The sequence below is a fragment of the Sinocyclocheilus anshuiensis genome, unplaced genomic scaffold, assembly GCF_001515605.1.
Source record: "Sinocyclocheilus anshuiensis isolate Anshui unplaced genomic scaffold, SAMN03320099.WGS_v1.1 scaffold718, whole genome shotgun sequence".
Taxonomy (NCBI): Eukaryota; Metazoa; Chordata; class Actinopteri; order Cypriniformes; family Cyprinidae; genus Sinocyclocheilus; species Sinocyclocheilus anshuiensis.
In genome coordinates this window covers 1,249,618-1,266,658 of record NW_015546102.1, presented here as the reverse complement: position 1 = coordinate 1,266,658, position 17,041 = coordinate 1,249,618, and the positions used below count along the sequence as shown (strand labels likewise).

The window sequence follows — 17,041 nt, the reverse complement described above, 5'->3', positions numbered from 1 at the left end:
TAACCTGAGACGTTCCCTTTCATGGGAACTTCGAACTGCGTCCTCTAGGGGGCGCTATGGGGAACGGTATACCCACGCCGCCTTGCTGAGGGGAATGCGGGCTAGAACCATGGCGAGCACTAAGTACCAACTTAGTGAAAAACTTAAGTTTACTTGGACAAAAAACTTAGACAAAAAAAAATAAATAAATTCTCTCTCTTTATTTAATGACTAAATGTAAATGTAAATGTAACTTTACCATTTTCATGGTGAGTTGCCCCTGGGACGTCAGACGGCTGTCCGTGACTTTATCCCCTACGGCCAAAGGCCTAGGCTACATGCCCAAACTTACCTGTTAGGGCTCCTGGGCCCGGGGTAGAGCTCCGGGCTTGGAATCAAAATGGATTCCTTTAAGGGGATACGACCAAGAGCCTAGAATCATACTAAGTCTCATGATCGTTAGAAATCAGAGGGTAAGCGTACTGCAAGCTAGCCAAAAAACTCAGCGCATCAGAGAGGCGGAGTGAAATGCCTATGTTCACCTGATGCTGCTGATTCCAGGTGCTCTGGGAAAAACAGAGAACTCAACTCTCACGTGAGAGGAGAACTCCGAATTCAGACGAGCTCATTCCCTTCCGTGCCTCAGCAGCGGCGGGTCCTGAATCGCGGGAAGCAGACAGCTGCCCCTCTTTCCTCGAAAAGAGAGACAAACGAAAGCGGAGCTTTTTCCTTGGAAAAACGCTCGCAGTGCAAACGGGATTGCCCCCTCGGAGACATCGCGTGCATGCTCTTCGCCCAAACAAATAACGCATAGATCGTGTATGTCATCAGATGTTAAACAACAGCAACACGGATGCACACATCCTCTAAACGTTCTGCTAGTTCTCGCCATAATAATAGGATAGAGATCGCTCTTACCACGTTCAAATGCACGCTTCAAACAAAACAGTCAGTGAAGACGAAGAAGAGAATGACATGTTTTCCCGGCTCCTATTTATACTAATAGTCGCACCGGTAGTGACGTCATGGGCTGTCGCCGGCCAACGTGTTGTTGGTGTTTTTTTCAATGTATGCTTCAGACACAGGTCACGACGAGGCATTCCCCATAGCGCCCCCTAGAGGACGCAGTTCGAAGTTCCCTTGAAAGGGAAATATATTTATATTAAACAGAATTTCTCTCAGCTCATTCTAACCTTGGATTTAGGATTTGGAACTTAGTACCGAGCTTGTGTGGTTTTCAACACATACATACAGTACCAGCTCTGCACTACTAACCCTCCTTACTTCAATCTTACTGTTGCATGACTGTTTCTTGTCTTTATCTATCCCTGTCTTTCTCTGTCTCTTTCTCTCGGCCTCTCTTCTTCTTAGGTTCTGCTGGTTCTTTTAACATGAACTCCGGGGACTTGTTCATGAGTGTGCAGTCTCTGAATGGGGACTCATACCAGGGGGCCCAAGTGGGGGCCAACATTCAGTCACAGGTAGGAGAGAGGGCAGATGACCAGAACTAATTTCATTCAGTTAAACCTAATAACACATTGGGCTGTCATAATGGCGGTCCTGATTACCCCGCTCACAAAATCACATCTGGGTAGCTTCGGTTCACACAGTGGGCCTGGATCCATTAGTACTACAATTCTTTTTTCTACCTCTATTTATTGAATTTCTAAGAAAGGATTCTTAGAATTGTGCTGCTGCCTTTTTACGGGTTACTTTGTTAACTGAGCTTTTAAATATTTTGTTCTTGTGTTTGCCCATATTTTCATAGGAACGTTCCCCGTAAGTACTGAATGGCATGTCTTTGTCATAACTGATCAAATAGTCATCATCTTGTTATATATCCTTGTCACAACAAAGTTCATCTCTCAGCGCCAGCCTGCTCATCATAGTGTCCGGCGCGTGTACATTTCTGTTCAGCCGCGGCTGACATGACGGGCCTCCTGACCTTGAGGACGGACTGGGGTTACAGTTTGCCTCCAGCAGTTGTACACTGCTCCGTGGCCATTGTCAACTTCCAGATGAATAGACCATCAAAGACAGTCTTGGAAACAATACAGCTCTTGTCAGCGGGTTTGCGTATCTGTCATGCTGTCACATCCGCCACTGTGGCAGCCTGACCTTGCCCGGCACGCTAGCATCCAAACACAGGGTGCTTTGGTTTGTCCCCTTTTGACGTTCGGAATGTTTTCCTCCCATAACGAAGTAACTTCTCCAAAGGCTCAGGGTGCTTCATGAATATTCAGTGCTGGAATCCCAGAGGAAATCTTCTGAAATTAGTTCATGTGGTGCAAGAATTACATGAGTTTTTTTAGTGTATTACGAATGTGCTGAGTAACTAAATATATAAAATATTTTATAAAATGCATGTATCGGCTCTGTGGCGCAATGGATAGCAACGTATAAAATGCATGTAATCTAATATGTATGCATGCATATATTTAAATGTAATTTTATTAGCGCTGTCAAAGGATTAATTGCGATTAATCGCATCCAAAATAAAAGTTTTTGTTTACATAATATATGTGTGTGTATTGTGTATATTTATTATGTATATATAAAGACACACTCATACAGTATATATTTTGAAAATATTTACATGTATAAATTTATAGTTATATCATTTATATTATATATAAATATATTTAATATACACATATAACATATTTTTCTTAAATATATACGTGCATGTGTGTGTATTTAAATATACATAATAAATATACACAGCACACACATATTATGTAAACAAAAACTTATATTTTGGATGCGATTAATCACGATTAATCGTTTGACAGCACTAAATTTTATATATATTATTCTGCTTTATTGTAAATAACTGTATTATAATGTGTATATTTGTGGTTTGTTTTTTAATGACATTTAATTCTCTAAATTCACTCCAATAATTACACTGTAAATGTTGATTTATTTTTTTCATATCAGTTCAGAAACAAATTGTGTCCTTTGTTTGATATCTGCAGCACAAACATTTCATTCAACATTTGATGACCTTTTTGGTTGCCAATATCCTTTTGATATCTGGGTGACCTTTTCTCAGCACAAACGTCTTTGTATTGTATCTGTATTGTCTGACCCTGTCTTTTGTTTGTGTTGTGTTCTTCTGTCTGCAGGTGGATACTCTTCGCCATGTTATCAGTCAGACAGGCGGATACAGTGAAAGCCTCGCTGCCAGTCAGATATACAGTCCACAGGGCATCAATGTGAGTCCAAACTTAGCCTCTTCACTCTTTGTCTTTTGCTCTTGTACCTGTTTCTCAAGACCAATGCCATTAGCTTGATATTTAAAGGTTTGGGGTTGGTAAGATTTTTTTAAATGTTTTTTGAAAGTAGTCTCTTATGCTCACCAAAGCTGCATTTATTTGATCAAAAATACAGTAAAGCAGTAATATTGTGGAATGTAATTACAACTTAAAAAAAAAAAGATTTTAATATATTTTAAAATGTAATTTATTTCTTATTCCAGCCATTACTCCAGTCTTCAGTGTCACATGATTATTCAGAAACCTAGTGAAAAATAAATATACTAAAATGTATTTGAAATACATTTATTTCATGGTAAGTCTACTACAAATACATTTACATATTTATGTACTTAATAAAAATACCCTGCAACTGTACTTTTGGTATACTAAACTGGTATACTTAAAGTCTGCTTAACTGGAGCAACTAATGTTGTGCTTAATGCACTTTCATTGTCCAGAAGTAGTGCTGAAGTCCAACTAAAGATATACTGAAGTATATTTATGATTGTGCTAAAGTGGAACTATTGCAAGAATAAGAAATATATTGCATTTAAAGACCAATATTATTTAAAAATCATACAATCCTCATCAGTAGTGACATTAAAACACATTTTAGGTTTAATATTTAGAAATGTGATTTGTGCACAGGTAGTGTGCACAAATGTGGTAGAAGTTTAATTCTAATTGTTATATCAGCAGGTCTCAAGTGTATGTCAGTAAATATGTTAGTAGATATGAACTATACTTAGTGTGAAATAAATGTATTTTAAATGTAGTACTTTTTTACTGGGGAAATCATTCTAATATACTGATTTGGTGCTCAAGAAACAATTGTTATTATTTTCAGTGTTGAAAACAGTGCTGCTTAATATGTTTGTGGAAATTTTTTTTCAAATAGAAATCTTTAACAATGTAAAAGCTTTTACTGATCAGTTTAATGCAAAAAAAATCAGACCCCAAACCTTTAAATTGAACGGATATGTGTGTGTGTACAAACATATATACTGTATATATATATATATATATATATATATATACTGTATATATTTTTGGTTATACTCACCCCTATCTAGTGGTGCACACTAGCAACAGTCACCAAGGCGACTGTAAATGTGACCGCTGATCAGTGTTAGTGTTACCATGGCTCCTTCAGCCACATAAACACCAACAACATCAAAGAAGCCCAGACACAGGTGTATTCAGGCCATCAAACTCATTCAGAGCATGAGATGGTGTCCTCCACCACAGCTCTGAGTGCACATTAAAAGAATTGTGTTAACCAGAGCAGAGGAGCAGCTCCAACCATCAGTTTTGTACTGGGGGAGGAGTGTTTAAGAGCGAGGGAGAGGGAGACCGGGAACACAAACGGCAGAGGCCAGCATGTAAAATCCACAGCGACAAGCCGTGTCGCCAGCAGAGGAAATTGATCAGACAGTCTCAAGGGAGGGCTGAGTAGAGATTTGGGACAGCAATCCAAGTGCATTGGTCATATCACACATCTGCCACCTTAACAGCACTGACAGGGAGCCAGCAAAGTGTGAGGAGGGAAAAAAAAGGAAAAAAGACAAACACACTAACACGGTCTCTCTAAATAGCCGCTCTGATGCAGAGCCGAATGTGTCCTGTGGAAGTGGCCCAGTGCTTCTGTGCCACCTATGGCTGATGGAGAGCATGTTTTTGTCTGGACAGCTTACAGTGATGTAAATAAATCTTTGAGGTCATTAGAATAAAATATTTATGAATTCAATAATGACGTATTATCTGAAAAAATATTGAATTCACATAAATTTTAAATGTAAATAGCGCCGAATAAATATCTGAATAGACATGTTATCTGAAAGTTTATTTTATTCACATACATTTTTAAATGTAAATTTCTGAATTAAAATCTGTGAAGACTTTTTATAAAAAAAATCACAGATTTTGAATGTAAATGTGATCCTGGACCACAAAACCAGTCATAAGGGTCATTTTTTTTTAATTGATGATTATACATCGATTTATACAATGAAGCTTTCCATTGATGTATGGATTGTTAGGATAGGACTATTTGAAAATCTGGAATCTGAGGGTGCAAAAAAATCAAAATACTGAGAAAATGGCCTTTAAAGTTGTCCAAATGAAGTTCTTAGAAATGCATATTACTAATTACAAAAATTAAGTTTTGATATATTTACGGTAAGAAATTAACAAACTATCTTCATGGAACATGATCTTTACTTAATATCCTAATGATTTTTGGCATAAAAGAAAAATCGATCATTTTGACCCATACAAGGTATTGTTGGCTATTGCTAAAAATATACCCAAGCGACTTAAGACTGGTTTTGTGCTCCAGGGTCACAAATATGTCTGAATTAAATAAAATCAAAAAATATGTTGAATTGTTGTGAATTAAATAAAAGTCTAAATAAAGATCTGAAAAGATATAGAGTTATTTTTTACATTTTATTCAAAGATACATGTAAATATTTCTGAATTAAATTAAATCTGAAAAGACATTTTAGCTGAAAAATGCATTTTATTCACATAGATTATTTTTACAATCACATAAATCCTAAGTGTAAATATTTAAACATGATAAACATGAATTTTTGTTTTATTCACATATATTTTGATATATAAATATTTCATTTTTAATTATTATATTTAATTATTTTTCAGTGACATTCTTGCAGTCATTTCGAATGAATACATCTCAAAAATCTCAACTTCTGTTTGATTTCAACTGATTTCATGTTCGTATCAATAATTCAATCAACAATGTTTTATACCTGAACACCTGTAACCATAAATAACAAAGAAGAAAGTGGCAGCCCGAACATTTGCATCATAACGCTGTGATAATGTAGCCGGAGAAAGTGTCTCAATCTTCCAACAAATTCACTGTCTTAAATAACATGATGTTTTTCCTTCTCCACCCAGATAAGTTATTCGCCGTTTTTTCGGCTGTGGATAATGACGGCCTGAGACATAAAGCATTTATGTGGGGGAGCTTTCCTCTCGCACATGCACTGTAATTACGCCTTTGAAATAGACATGGGGTGTCACCAAAGCTGAAGATTTGAAAAGTTTTTTTCTCTCCTCGCTCTGCTCTTTCTTTTTTGATTACAGACTGCCTCTATCTAAAATAACAGGCTGGGAAATAAGAGGCTGCCAAAGCCCATTTCTAGTCCTTTTTCTGATGGCATGGAAATTGCTATTAATGCCCCAAATGCTCTTTAGGCAACCTGTCTCCCGGACATGAATTGGCCTCCATTTTAGGTGCCCATTATACTTTCATTCCTTTAGCCAATGTGATAATTTGCAATAATTGATTCCTCCATCATCTGTCTTTTGAAAATCATGTTCTGGAAATGACTTGTAATATGCAGCATAATGTCATTCCTTTTTACTGCCTCACTTTGCAACTCGCTTCTTGCAAAAGTGTGTTTATAGTGAGGGAATTCATCATGGTTGCTCGCGTTTAGATTTCCCATTCGGATGAGTGTTGAAATATGCACTTTATAATTTTGTATTTGTCTTTTTTCCTCACAAAAGGCGAACGGTGGCTGGCAAGATGCCCCGACACCCTCCTCAGTGACCTCACCCACGGAAGGACCCGGGAGCGTCCATTCTGACACCTCCAACTGATCGGCACCATCCATCCTCACAGCGCGGGGGATCTTTAGACTAAAGATCCAGCGATCCACCCTCCTCAGATTTGGATTAACATCCTACATGGTCATACACAATCATGCCATACTACCGTGGAACATTTGGGATACTTTACAAGATTTTAGAAAACAATTATGAATTAAAAAAAAATAATTACAAAAAAAGATGTGTTTGTACAGTTTTCACAGTGTATTTTAGGTGGCACAGGGCGACTAACAAAAACCTGTGACTGTTTCAGTCTTATGAGGCAATTGTTAATGATGGAACAACCAGTTGTTGTGTTTCAATTTAAATGCTTCATTCTACCTCTCAGCAAAAAGAAAAAAAAAATACATGAAAAAACAGGCCTTGTTTTTTAAAAAAAAAGGACTGTTTTTTCTTTTTTTTTTTTTTTAGAAAACAAGGACTGTTCTTTCATGTATTTTTTTTTTCTTTTTGCTTCATTCTACCTCTCAGCAAAAAGAAAAAAAAAATACATGAAAGAACAGTCCTTGTTTTCTAAAAAAAAAAAAAAAAATGTTACCACTTGATATAATGCTTGAGAAGAAGCTCTCCTTATCGGTACGATCAATTATTATTGCCGCTTTTGTTTGTTCATAGTGATATTGACTATTTGTTTTTGTTTGTTTACTGTTTCTCCAATATCAGTTCAGCTATATTCAAGTATTTCCTTTGCCCGATAAAACAGATTTTTCTTAACTAGGATATGTGGAGGTCAATCATACCATTTCAAAGCTGATTATCATATTTTCCCCATAAAGGCCATCAAAAGCTGTCCATTAGATAACGGAACATGCTTACGTTTATCTTAGAGAGCAGTCCAAACAACTCTGTTGTTGTAGATTTCATTTGGAGTCATTTCCTCACTCTGTTTGTTTTTGAGGACACTGTCTGCAAGTCGATGAAAATATAACTGATTCCGGAAATGGCGGAAGCATCAAGTCATTATGGTCTGTAATGATATTTCCTCCCCGCTTTCACTTCAGATTGCTTTCAAATGCTCCCTTATTCCCTTTCTCCCTTAAGTGAAGGAATTTGACATAAAGAGCGATATATTTGTTTGGTTTATACAGATGGATGCCCTTTACTACCCCAAATCCTTAAGATCAAGCACTAATGCTCTTTTTTGTTTGGAATCGAAATTAGTTTTAGTATAGTCCCTTTTTATTTAAAAATTGTATTCCTTATTATCTTACGTTCACCCGCGAAAACCTTGAGGGTTTTGAACCTAACATCTTGTTGTTTTCCCTGTAATTTCAAGTATGAGAGCCAACTGTGAGTGTACAGTTTTAGAGACAAGCAATGTACTTTTAACATTACAGCCGAGTGTTGCCGGTAACCAAAATCCCTTGTGTAAACGCTGTAAAAGAATATGAAATATCATGCTCATAGCTGTTCAAACATAATGAGCTTTTTTCTCAGTTGTCTGTAGCATTTGTAAGGACGTCAGAAATTCAGATGTGCAACATACAAGCGTGTCTCTGCCAGAAAGCTCATGTCTTATTTCTTTTGGCCAATTGGTATTGCTGATGCCACGGTCATGACGGATGCAGCTCTTCTGCCTAATTGAAAAAAAAATTATCTTGCAAAATCCAATAGTTAACTCATTTTTGTTGAAAATATATCCCTGTCAGTCAGGGCTCTGGGTAATGAAGTTTGTTTTGCAGTACATTGAATCAGAATCCATTTAAATGGGGAAGTCATTAAGTTAATAAGATTTGGACATTTCGACGGTCACTCTTAGCTGTGTTTATGCAGGTAAAGTGCCATACAAGTGCTTAATCTTTATGGACCCTTTGCCCCGCACTCAAAAATCCAGTTCAACGGCTTTCCAACACTGACTTGGGATGAAGCCAATCGATCGCTAATATGACCTCAGTGTCTAATATCATATTATCCCCTATTAATTTGTGCTCTCTAACACGTGTTCTACCAAAAACATCTTCTTGAACAATTGCCAAAAATGGAAGACGCTCCGCCTCTTTAATGGATTTTGGGGGGAAATGTTTGGGAATGTTCATTCGCTATTCACTATCAAAACCAAAAATGTAAAAACTGAACGTAGCATATGTATGTATAAGAAACAGAAATATGTGACAGATATTTCATTGCCTTTGCCTTCAATAACGGCTTTGAAAATTCTTTTTCTCTCTTTATTCAATGTTCCTTGTTTTTTTGCTTTTGTTTAGCTCTCATTATCAAGACATTCTGAAACACCAGTTAATATTTTTTGAAATAGTTTGAAGATGATCATGCTAATCCATATGAAAATACAAACATATGTCATCTGTTATTTGAATTACATAGGTTTATGACACAAAAGAACACACTCTAGTTTGCTGATGGTTGCCATTGTGAAAATGTATATATGTTTTGTGAAATAGACTTGACCGCACCTGCTATAAATGCATTATTAGACTTCACGATTATGTACCATATGAAGCACTGAAGTCCAGACTATTGTGTTTGGGTTTCTCCCACAATTCCTGCAAACTTTGTCTCAAAATTGACATGATTATCATCAATAAATGTTGTATTGCTCACTGAACAGTATTGATACACATCAGTATGTATTTTGTGAGATTCTCTGTTTTGTTATTATTTTTTATAAAGGTTTTACAGGGTTTAATGCTTTTCTTTTTCTTCGGTTCATGTTTAGGGACCATTTTAGTAATACAGCAAAGGACTTATGGATACACATCTATAAAGGGCACCTATAATTTGGCATTAGATAACTCTGGTCCAAAATCACATCAGTTCTTAGCCTGAGATTTAAAAGTCAGCCCTAAACAAATTATCTAATTTGACTTTGTTGCATGTGTTTTGCTTACAATAAAATACTGCAGTGGTTTGAGTAAATCCTGATGTATTTTTTTCCACGATTTTACTTTGTCTGCAAATATACAATACCGTTTAAATGTTTGGGGTTGGTAAGTTTTGTAATGTTTTTGAAAGAAGTCTCTAATGCTTACCAAGACTGCATTTATTTGTAAAAAAATTCAATAAAAACAGTAATATTGTGAAATATTAATACAATTTAAAATAACTGTTTTCTGTATTTGTTTATACTTGGGTCTACTAGGAGATGGAGCCACAGTGAGAGTCACAAATGCAGTCAAATAAAGATTATTTGTAAATTATTATAATATAACAGTCATTTATCTGCTTATATGTCTCCTCAGCAAGTGTTTTAGTAACAATAAATATGAATTGTTGTGCATAAGGATAAATGATCATTGCTCTTTGATCAAGAAATAATTTAAAACTATTTTACATTTATAAAAAAAATCATATTATTAATATACCAGTGTTATACATTTTATAATTATTTTTATTTTTATTTTTTTTATATAAAACTTTTTGTAACTAATTTTGTAATTTCTCCAATCACAAATTTATCTTCATTTTTGAAGCATGTCAGTTTGTGTTTAGCTTATATGATTACCCTACCATTCAAAAGTTTGGGGTCAGTAGTTTTTTTCTTTTTTCTTTTTTTTTTCATGAAAGAAATTAAAACTTTTATTCAGAAAGAACCAAAAGTGTCAGTAAAGGCATTTACAATGTTACAAAAGATTTCTATTCTAAACATATGCTGTTCTTTTAAACTTTATATTCATCCAAAAAAAAAAAAAACTGCATCATGGTTTCCACAAAAATATTAAAAAGTACAAGCAGTAATAATGTTTTAATAATAATAATAAATTCTTGAACATCAATTTAGCATTTTAAAATGGTTTCTGAATGATCATGTGACATTAAAGACTGCTATACTGCTGAAAATTTAGCTTTGCCATCACAGTAATTTATTATATATTAAAATACATAGAAAAATATACATTTTCATTTCAATATCCTGGGCTGAATATCATAGTAAGGTCTGGGATATTAGTTCCACAGACCTTCCTGAATGTCATGGTGTTCCTGCTCTGAGTTCTGTCATTCCCTCATGCCTAAGAGTGAAAGTGGGTCAAGGTCAGACCTAGACTTCACAGGTCTGTCAGGGTCTCATGTCTCTGGACTCAGAACAGCTTTAAGCTACTCAGCCTCAGGAGTACTGGCAGTTTGTTTTATATATACGTATTCTGGCAGCCATTTCTCACTGCCTTCCATGAGGGGGGGCTGAGGGGTGTGAGGGGGGACGAGGGTTTTAACATGTCTCCCACCTCCACAGACCCATACTGACCCAGTCTCCCACCTCCAAACCGCAAACAACCCCACACGTCTTTCACCCTAAACATCCTGAATCCCACTCGTCCACATCTTCCACTTGTCAACACGTGAGAGAGAGATGTGAACGCTAACAGAAATGAAATGTGAAATTGTCCTCTGTAATGTCAGGTCTTATTTCGCTTCCACAGGGGAGAATATTGTTGCTGAAAAAAGCCGTAGAATCTCTAGATCACATAGAGGACATTTACACAGATGTTGATTCAAATACTGATTATTTTAACATTATAATTCATACAGCACTGTGAGAAAGGTTTTAAATCAGTTATTTTTATCTTTTGCTGTAGTGTGTTGGTAGGAAGTATCAGTTTACATTTTCAAACATTCCTTTTGCTATTAATTGTAATAATCTAGTGAGTGAGATTTTTGTATACGCATGAGTCTGACAACAGCCAGTGCTCCACACCATCTGTCTGGAATTACATGAAGAATCAGAAAAAAATGAGACAGATTAAATCCAGAAGAACTGTGGCAACATCTCCAAGACACCTGAAGAAATCTTCATACAAAGCTGTAGGGGAAAAAAAGACTGTTTTAATGCAAAGAATGGTCACACTATTGATTTGATTAAGTTAATAGATTTTTTTCTTCAGGCGTCTTGGAGACTTTGCAAAAGGAATGTGTGTTTATATAATAATAAGTTACGATCAACAGGAGATATTACGAATCTGTCTAGAAGAGGATGTGTGTCTCAGGGATAAAAGTGTCCCAATAACAATTAAATGTATGGCTTTATCTTTAATGTTGTGGGTCTATTTTTGTTCAGATACACGGCGTCATGGATTCTATCAAACACCAACAGATAAAAAAAAAAAATCAAAACCTGACTATCCCTAATAGAAATCTTATAATGGTCCATGTCTGGATCTTCCAACAGGACAATGATCCAAAAAACAGACATCAAAATCAAAACGCAAATGGGTCACTGAGCACAAAATTAAGGTCCTGCCATGGCCAACCCAGTGACCTGAAGCAACAACATGGAGAATCTGAAGGGCCTAGAGTGATTCTGTATGAAGGAATGGTCTGATCTCTTGTCATGCGTTCTCCAAACCCATCAGGCATTATTGGTGAAGATTCAGAGCTGTTATCGTGGCAAAATGAGTTTTAAGGAGTCTTAAAGTATTGAATAAAAAGGTGCCATTAATTGTGGCCAACGTGTATTTGAGAAAAAAAATCATAATGAGATTTTCCCCTCATTTTAATTTATAAATCACACACACACATCTTATTACAATTATGTGTTGAAAAGTCAGGCAAGGGCTTGTGACTGAAATAAATACTGTTGACTCATGTGACCGTTGATATTGTGTGCTATTTTGTTTTCCTGCATCCATATACCAGGAGAACAGATTCAATGGCACTGACAGCGAATCCAGCACTGTGTATTGGGAAATTAAAAAGGGCAATAGGAACATCTGTGGCCAGTTCCATTTAATTCTCTTTATCTGTTTGGCGCTGTTGGAGCCTCCCCGGTCGCCTCTGTGTCATTTGGCATTCCATCTCACGACTGATCTTCTCAGGTTTGAAAGGACAGGACAAATCCCAGAGATAGGCTGCCTGGTCCAGACGCACAGCCTCTGCATATCAGCCACTCACAGGAGGGATGAGAAATCCCCTTCCTGACACTCGCAAAGGCTTTCTTTGTGAAACCTGCTGAATTATCTGAGCTCTGCACACATAAGCTTTGGTGCCAGTCAAATATTGAGCAGATTCCAGACAACTTTAAATTATATTGAGTCCATGTATTTCCTCCTAACAAAACTGGGGAGACGGAAATGTAGGACCAGTGAATGCCTGCTTATTTTCACTTTTGTATTGTGTTTGAGATCATAAAAGTTTTATTAAAATTCCGAGGTCCTAGAAAGTTTCAACTCAAAGTTTAATTGTTTACTTAAAATGTAAGTTCATTTTTAATATTTAAATCATTTTAACAGGAAAAGTGAAAGGTTGACGCATTTTTAATTTTCACATTTCAGTATAAACACAGCAGCACGACAGAAACATTGGCTCAAGCAATGCTGTGAATTCAGGGCGGGGCTGTTTAACCAATGACAGATGGGGTAGTGTTTGGGAAACATATGAAAACAATAATTGTTCTTGCAGTTTAATTTGTTGACACTAATGGCACAATAGAGCGCTGCAGTGATGATTCTTTTTTTGTAGGCCAAGCATGGTTCCTTCGACAAAAACCCAAAAGGATTGTTCCATTGACTTTTGGATCATTACGGACTGATAGTTGACAGTCATCATAAATTAACACAGATTTCATGAATTTTGAAGCCTAAATAAAAGACAAAAGATAAATGTGGGCTGTAAATAAACTACTCAACGGTCATATGACTTCAAGTCACCACCATTAAGCTTCTGACAGCTCTTTCGATCTTTATTTAAAAAACAAATAATCCTGAAAAATTACGTTAGAATTGGTTGCAAGCACAATGTGCCTGTACAAGTAGACTAATGAGTAGACGAGTTTATTTGTTCAACATGATGTTTGATGTCACAAACAACTTCTGTAGTCCCATTTAGCCACTTGTTAGCAACCGACAAGGAAAAACTTTTAAAAATCTGAAGGGGTTTTACAGATGTAGGGTATATTTCCACACATGCTAGCATAACAAAATTTACAGTATTTACTAGTTGCCATATCAACACGATATAGAGAAAAAAAAGTGCGCCAAAATTCAAAAATCTTTTGAAGATATCCCTGAACATTTATTTTACCGTAGTAAAAGTAAATGTCTGGCTTAAGTACATTTTTCATCTCAGTTTTTAGTATTCATTTAAAATGAGACAAATCTGCTATTATTTTAATCTCCAATCTGTTATTTATCAGTCTAACTGGCAGAAGACACTAACCAGTTTTAAATTTCAGTTGCGCAGTTGTAACACTGTGTTACAATGTGCCCCGCTATTATTAAACCATGCTGTTCTAGGACATTAGCAATGTAATTTACACTTTTACATTTACTTTAATGAATTTTAATGAGAAACCATGAGAAGCAGGTGAATAAAAACTGACAGTCAATGTTTAACATTCAGAAATTATTATTTCAAGAAATGTAAAGCATTTTGGCTCATTCATGTTGGCCGTCCCAAGCATGTTTGCAATGTTTCATTATCAAACTCTAAAATCAGATTATTTTTTATTCTTAAAAACGCCATTATTTTATTTGCAAAAGTGAATAATTTAATTTTATTGACAAAGTATTTTAATTTGTCTTGTATATATATATTTTTTCATTAGATCAGACGCATTTTGGCTCATTCATGTTGGCCGTCCCAAGCATGTTTGCAATGTTTCATTATCAAACTCTAAAATCAGATTATTTTTTATTCTTAAAAACGCCATTATTTTATTTGAAAAAGTGAATAATTTAATTTTATTGACAAAGTATTTTAATTTGTCTTGTATATATATTTTTTTTCATTAGATCAGACAACATTTTAAGCTGTCATGGTCATGTTACAAAGTGCCCCTCAGATGTTACAATGTACCCCACCTAAGGGGCATGTTGTCACATTTCACTTCCGTTTTTTGAGGGTAAATAAAGAAAAACATATACACTGTAATTATGAAACAAAGCGACATAGTCTATTTGTACTAGACAATTGTGAAATTACTGTGGATAAAAAAATTGCACTCTGAACCCCATGTGGATTTACACAAACTGAGAAAGTCAAAAAGTATTAGATTGCGCCCCGCTCTCCCCTATTTTATTTTGTAGAATAAAACGTGAAAATATCTTGAGTTTATGAAAACCACAGACCTTATTTCAGGTATTTAACCAAAAGAAGCCCATTCATAAAACACAATGTCTTCTGGATGATGGAATCAGAAATGCTAAAATGCTAACTAGTTTCCAGGTTTTGGCTTACAAAAATGTTTACTGAATAGATATCAACTGTTCAGTTGATGTCCTTGACATGGCCTTTTAAAAAGGGGGGAAAAAATTCAAGAGCTTGAGATGGAATTCAGTTAAAGTGTTTCTTACTTGTTAGACTACAGTCACTCAAATGTCAATTTCCCATGAATGTGCTTTCCACATGCTTGAGGTCACTCTACACAAGCAGTAGCTCAGTGTGGGGTGGTGGGTGCCTGGATGACTGGCGTTAAATTAGCCATCTCAGCGCACTGCTGTCGCATGAGCGGGGTCATGCAGCGTGGCAGCGGCCATGACTCCTGCTGATCTCATTACAGTGGCAGGGCTGAGACCTCGCTGGCCAGGCCCGGTAATGATCACACCCTGTCAGGCCTGATCAACATCTCACCCTCACTCTCCCATCAGTGGGGTCACAAGCACACAGTGCACACATACACAATAACATGCTCACATACATTCCACTCTCACCAGTCACAAAAAACACATTATGCATTATACTTCTCAATGTGCTAGACATATTTTATTGTGAAACCCAAGATTATTCAGTGTATATATATATTATATATATATATATATATATTATGTTACATTATATGTTACATTAATTAAAGAGTAAAATCCTATGTGTATTTACACATTTCATAAGTAGGTTCAGTAAGACTTTTTGTTTTTTAATGAATACTTTCATTCAACCAGGGCATTAAATTGATAAAAAGGTGACAGTAAAGACATCTATATTGTAACTAAAAATTCTGTTCACATTTTGTTCTTTTGATTTTTTTTTTCATCAAAGAATCCTGAAATAAATGTGTCATGGTTTCCACAAAAATATTAAGCATCACATCTATTTTCAACATTAACAATAAGATTTATTTATTTATTTGTTTGTATGCGCACCAAATCAGCATATTAGAATGATTTCTGAATACTAGACTAATAGCTGCTAAAAATGCAGTGTTACAGTCACAGAAATAACTTGCATTCTAAAATATAGAAAAGTTATTTTAAATTGTAAATATATTTTTTGAAATATATATTTCAAAATAAATGCAGCCTTGGTGAATATAAGAGACTACTTTCAAAAACATTTAAAAATATTACCAACCCCAAACTTTTGAACAGTAATATATGTATTATATAATGCTATATATTTAATATATTATTATATCATTTATTAAACCAAATTCTAAATCAATTGTGATGCAGTTTGTACTATAATAATTACATTTAAACTGATTTTGTGAGATGTTTTGAGCAATGTAATTGGCAAATCAGAAATACAATCCAAAATATTTTTTTCTTCTTTTGCTCCAGGAACCTGCTGCTATAATTGAACATTTATTTGGTTGAATGTTGTGAAGAACGTTTAGCCAGAGGCTACATTGTATATGAGTTAATCACAGACCACAAAGACTAATCATCCATAAAAATGTTGGCAGATTATTTGTTGGGAGCTCAGCATATTGCTGGATTACCACTCCTGCAGATGGACCCCAGATGGGTGATGGGATGGGGTGTGGCAGGCAGGAGGAACACAGTCTCATACAGTCATTTCCTGTAGGAATCATCCGAGGTGGACAAGGGTTGACACCTGACCCTCATATCATCTGCTGTCCTTTTCTTACAGACACAAAGAGTGATTATGAGGAGCATCTCCTTCACAGCAGCAGAATCTGACCTAAACATGTGTGCTCTCACTTTGATGATGACACTATTTATATAAAGATAGATAGAGAGTCTCATCTTTTAGTTGTATGAGATTCATTTCGTGCAAAAATGGAAATTCTCTCATCATTGACTCACCTTCATGTTATAAAAAACCTTTTTTTTTCTCTCTGTTTAGCAGAATGTCCAAGCTGCTCTTTAAATAAATTAATGATAATAAAAAAACTTCTTATCATTAACTAAAACAAAAATTAAAACCATAAAACATTTTTTATTAAAAAATGTTAAATTTACTCAAATAAAATATAAAAACTTTCAGCTAGCTGCCAAATCATTATTTCTCTTGTTTATTATTTGGTTTAAGTT

The 17,041-nt window shown here is 35.4% G+C and overlaps 1 protein-coding gene across 2 annotated transcripts in view; it reads left to right on the top strand.

Annotated features, from left to right (window-relative positions):
• Positions 1–7,046, top strand: part of pbx1a (pre-B-cell leukemia homeobox 1a) — an 83,439-nt gene extending 76,393 nt beyond the window's left edge. The window contains exons 7-9 of one of the 2 annotated variants that reach the window (XM_016502245.1): positions 1,351–1,460; positions 3,108–3,197; positions 6,780–7,046. In XM_016502245.1, the coding sequence (XP_016357731.1) occupies positions 1,351–1,460; positions 3,108–3,197; positions 6,780–6,872 (293 nt within the window). In that variant the 3' untranslated portion in view covers positions 6,873–7,046. The remainder of the gene's footprint in view (positions 1–1,350; positions 1,461–3,107; positions 3,198–6,779) is intronic. The other variant, XM_016502246.1, reaches the window with a different exon arrangement.
• The last annotated feature ends 9,995 nt before the right edge of the window (positions 7,047–17,041 follow it).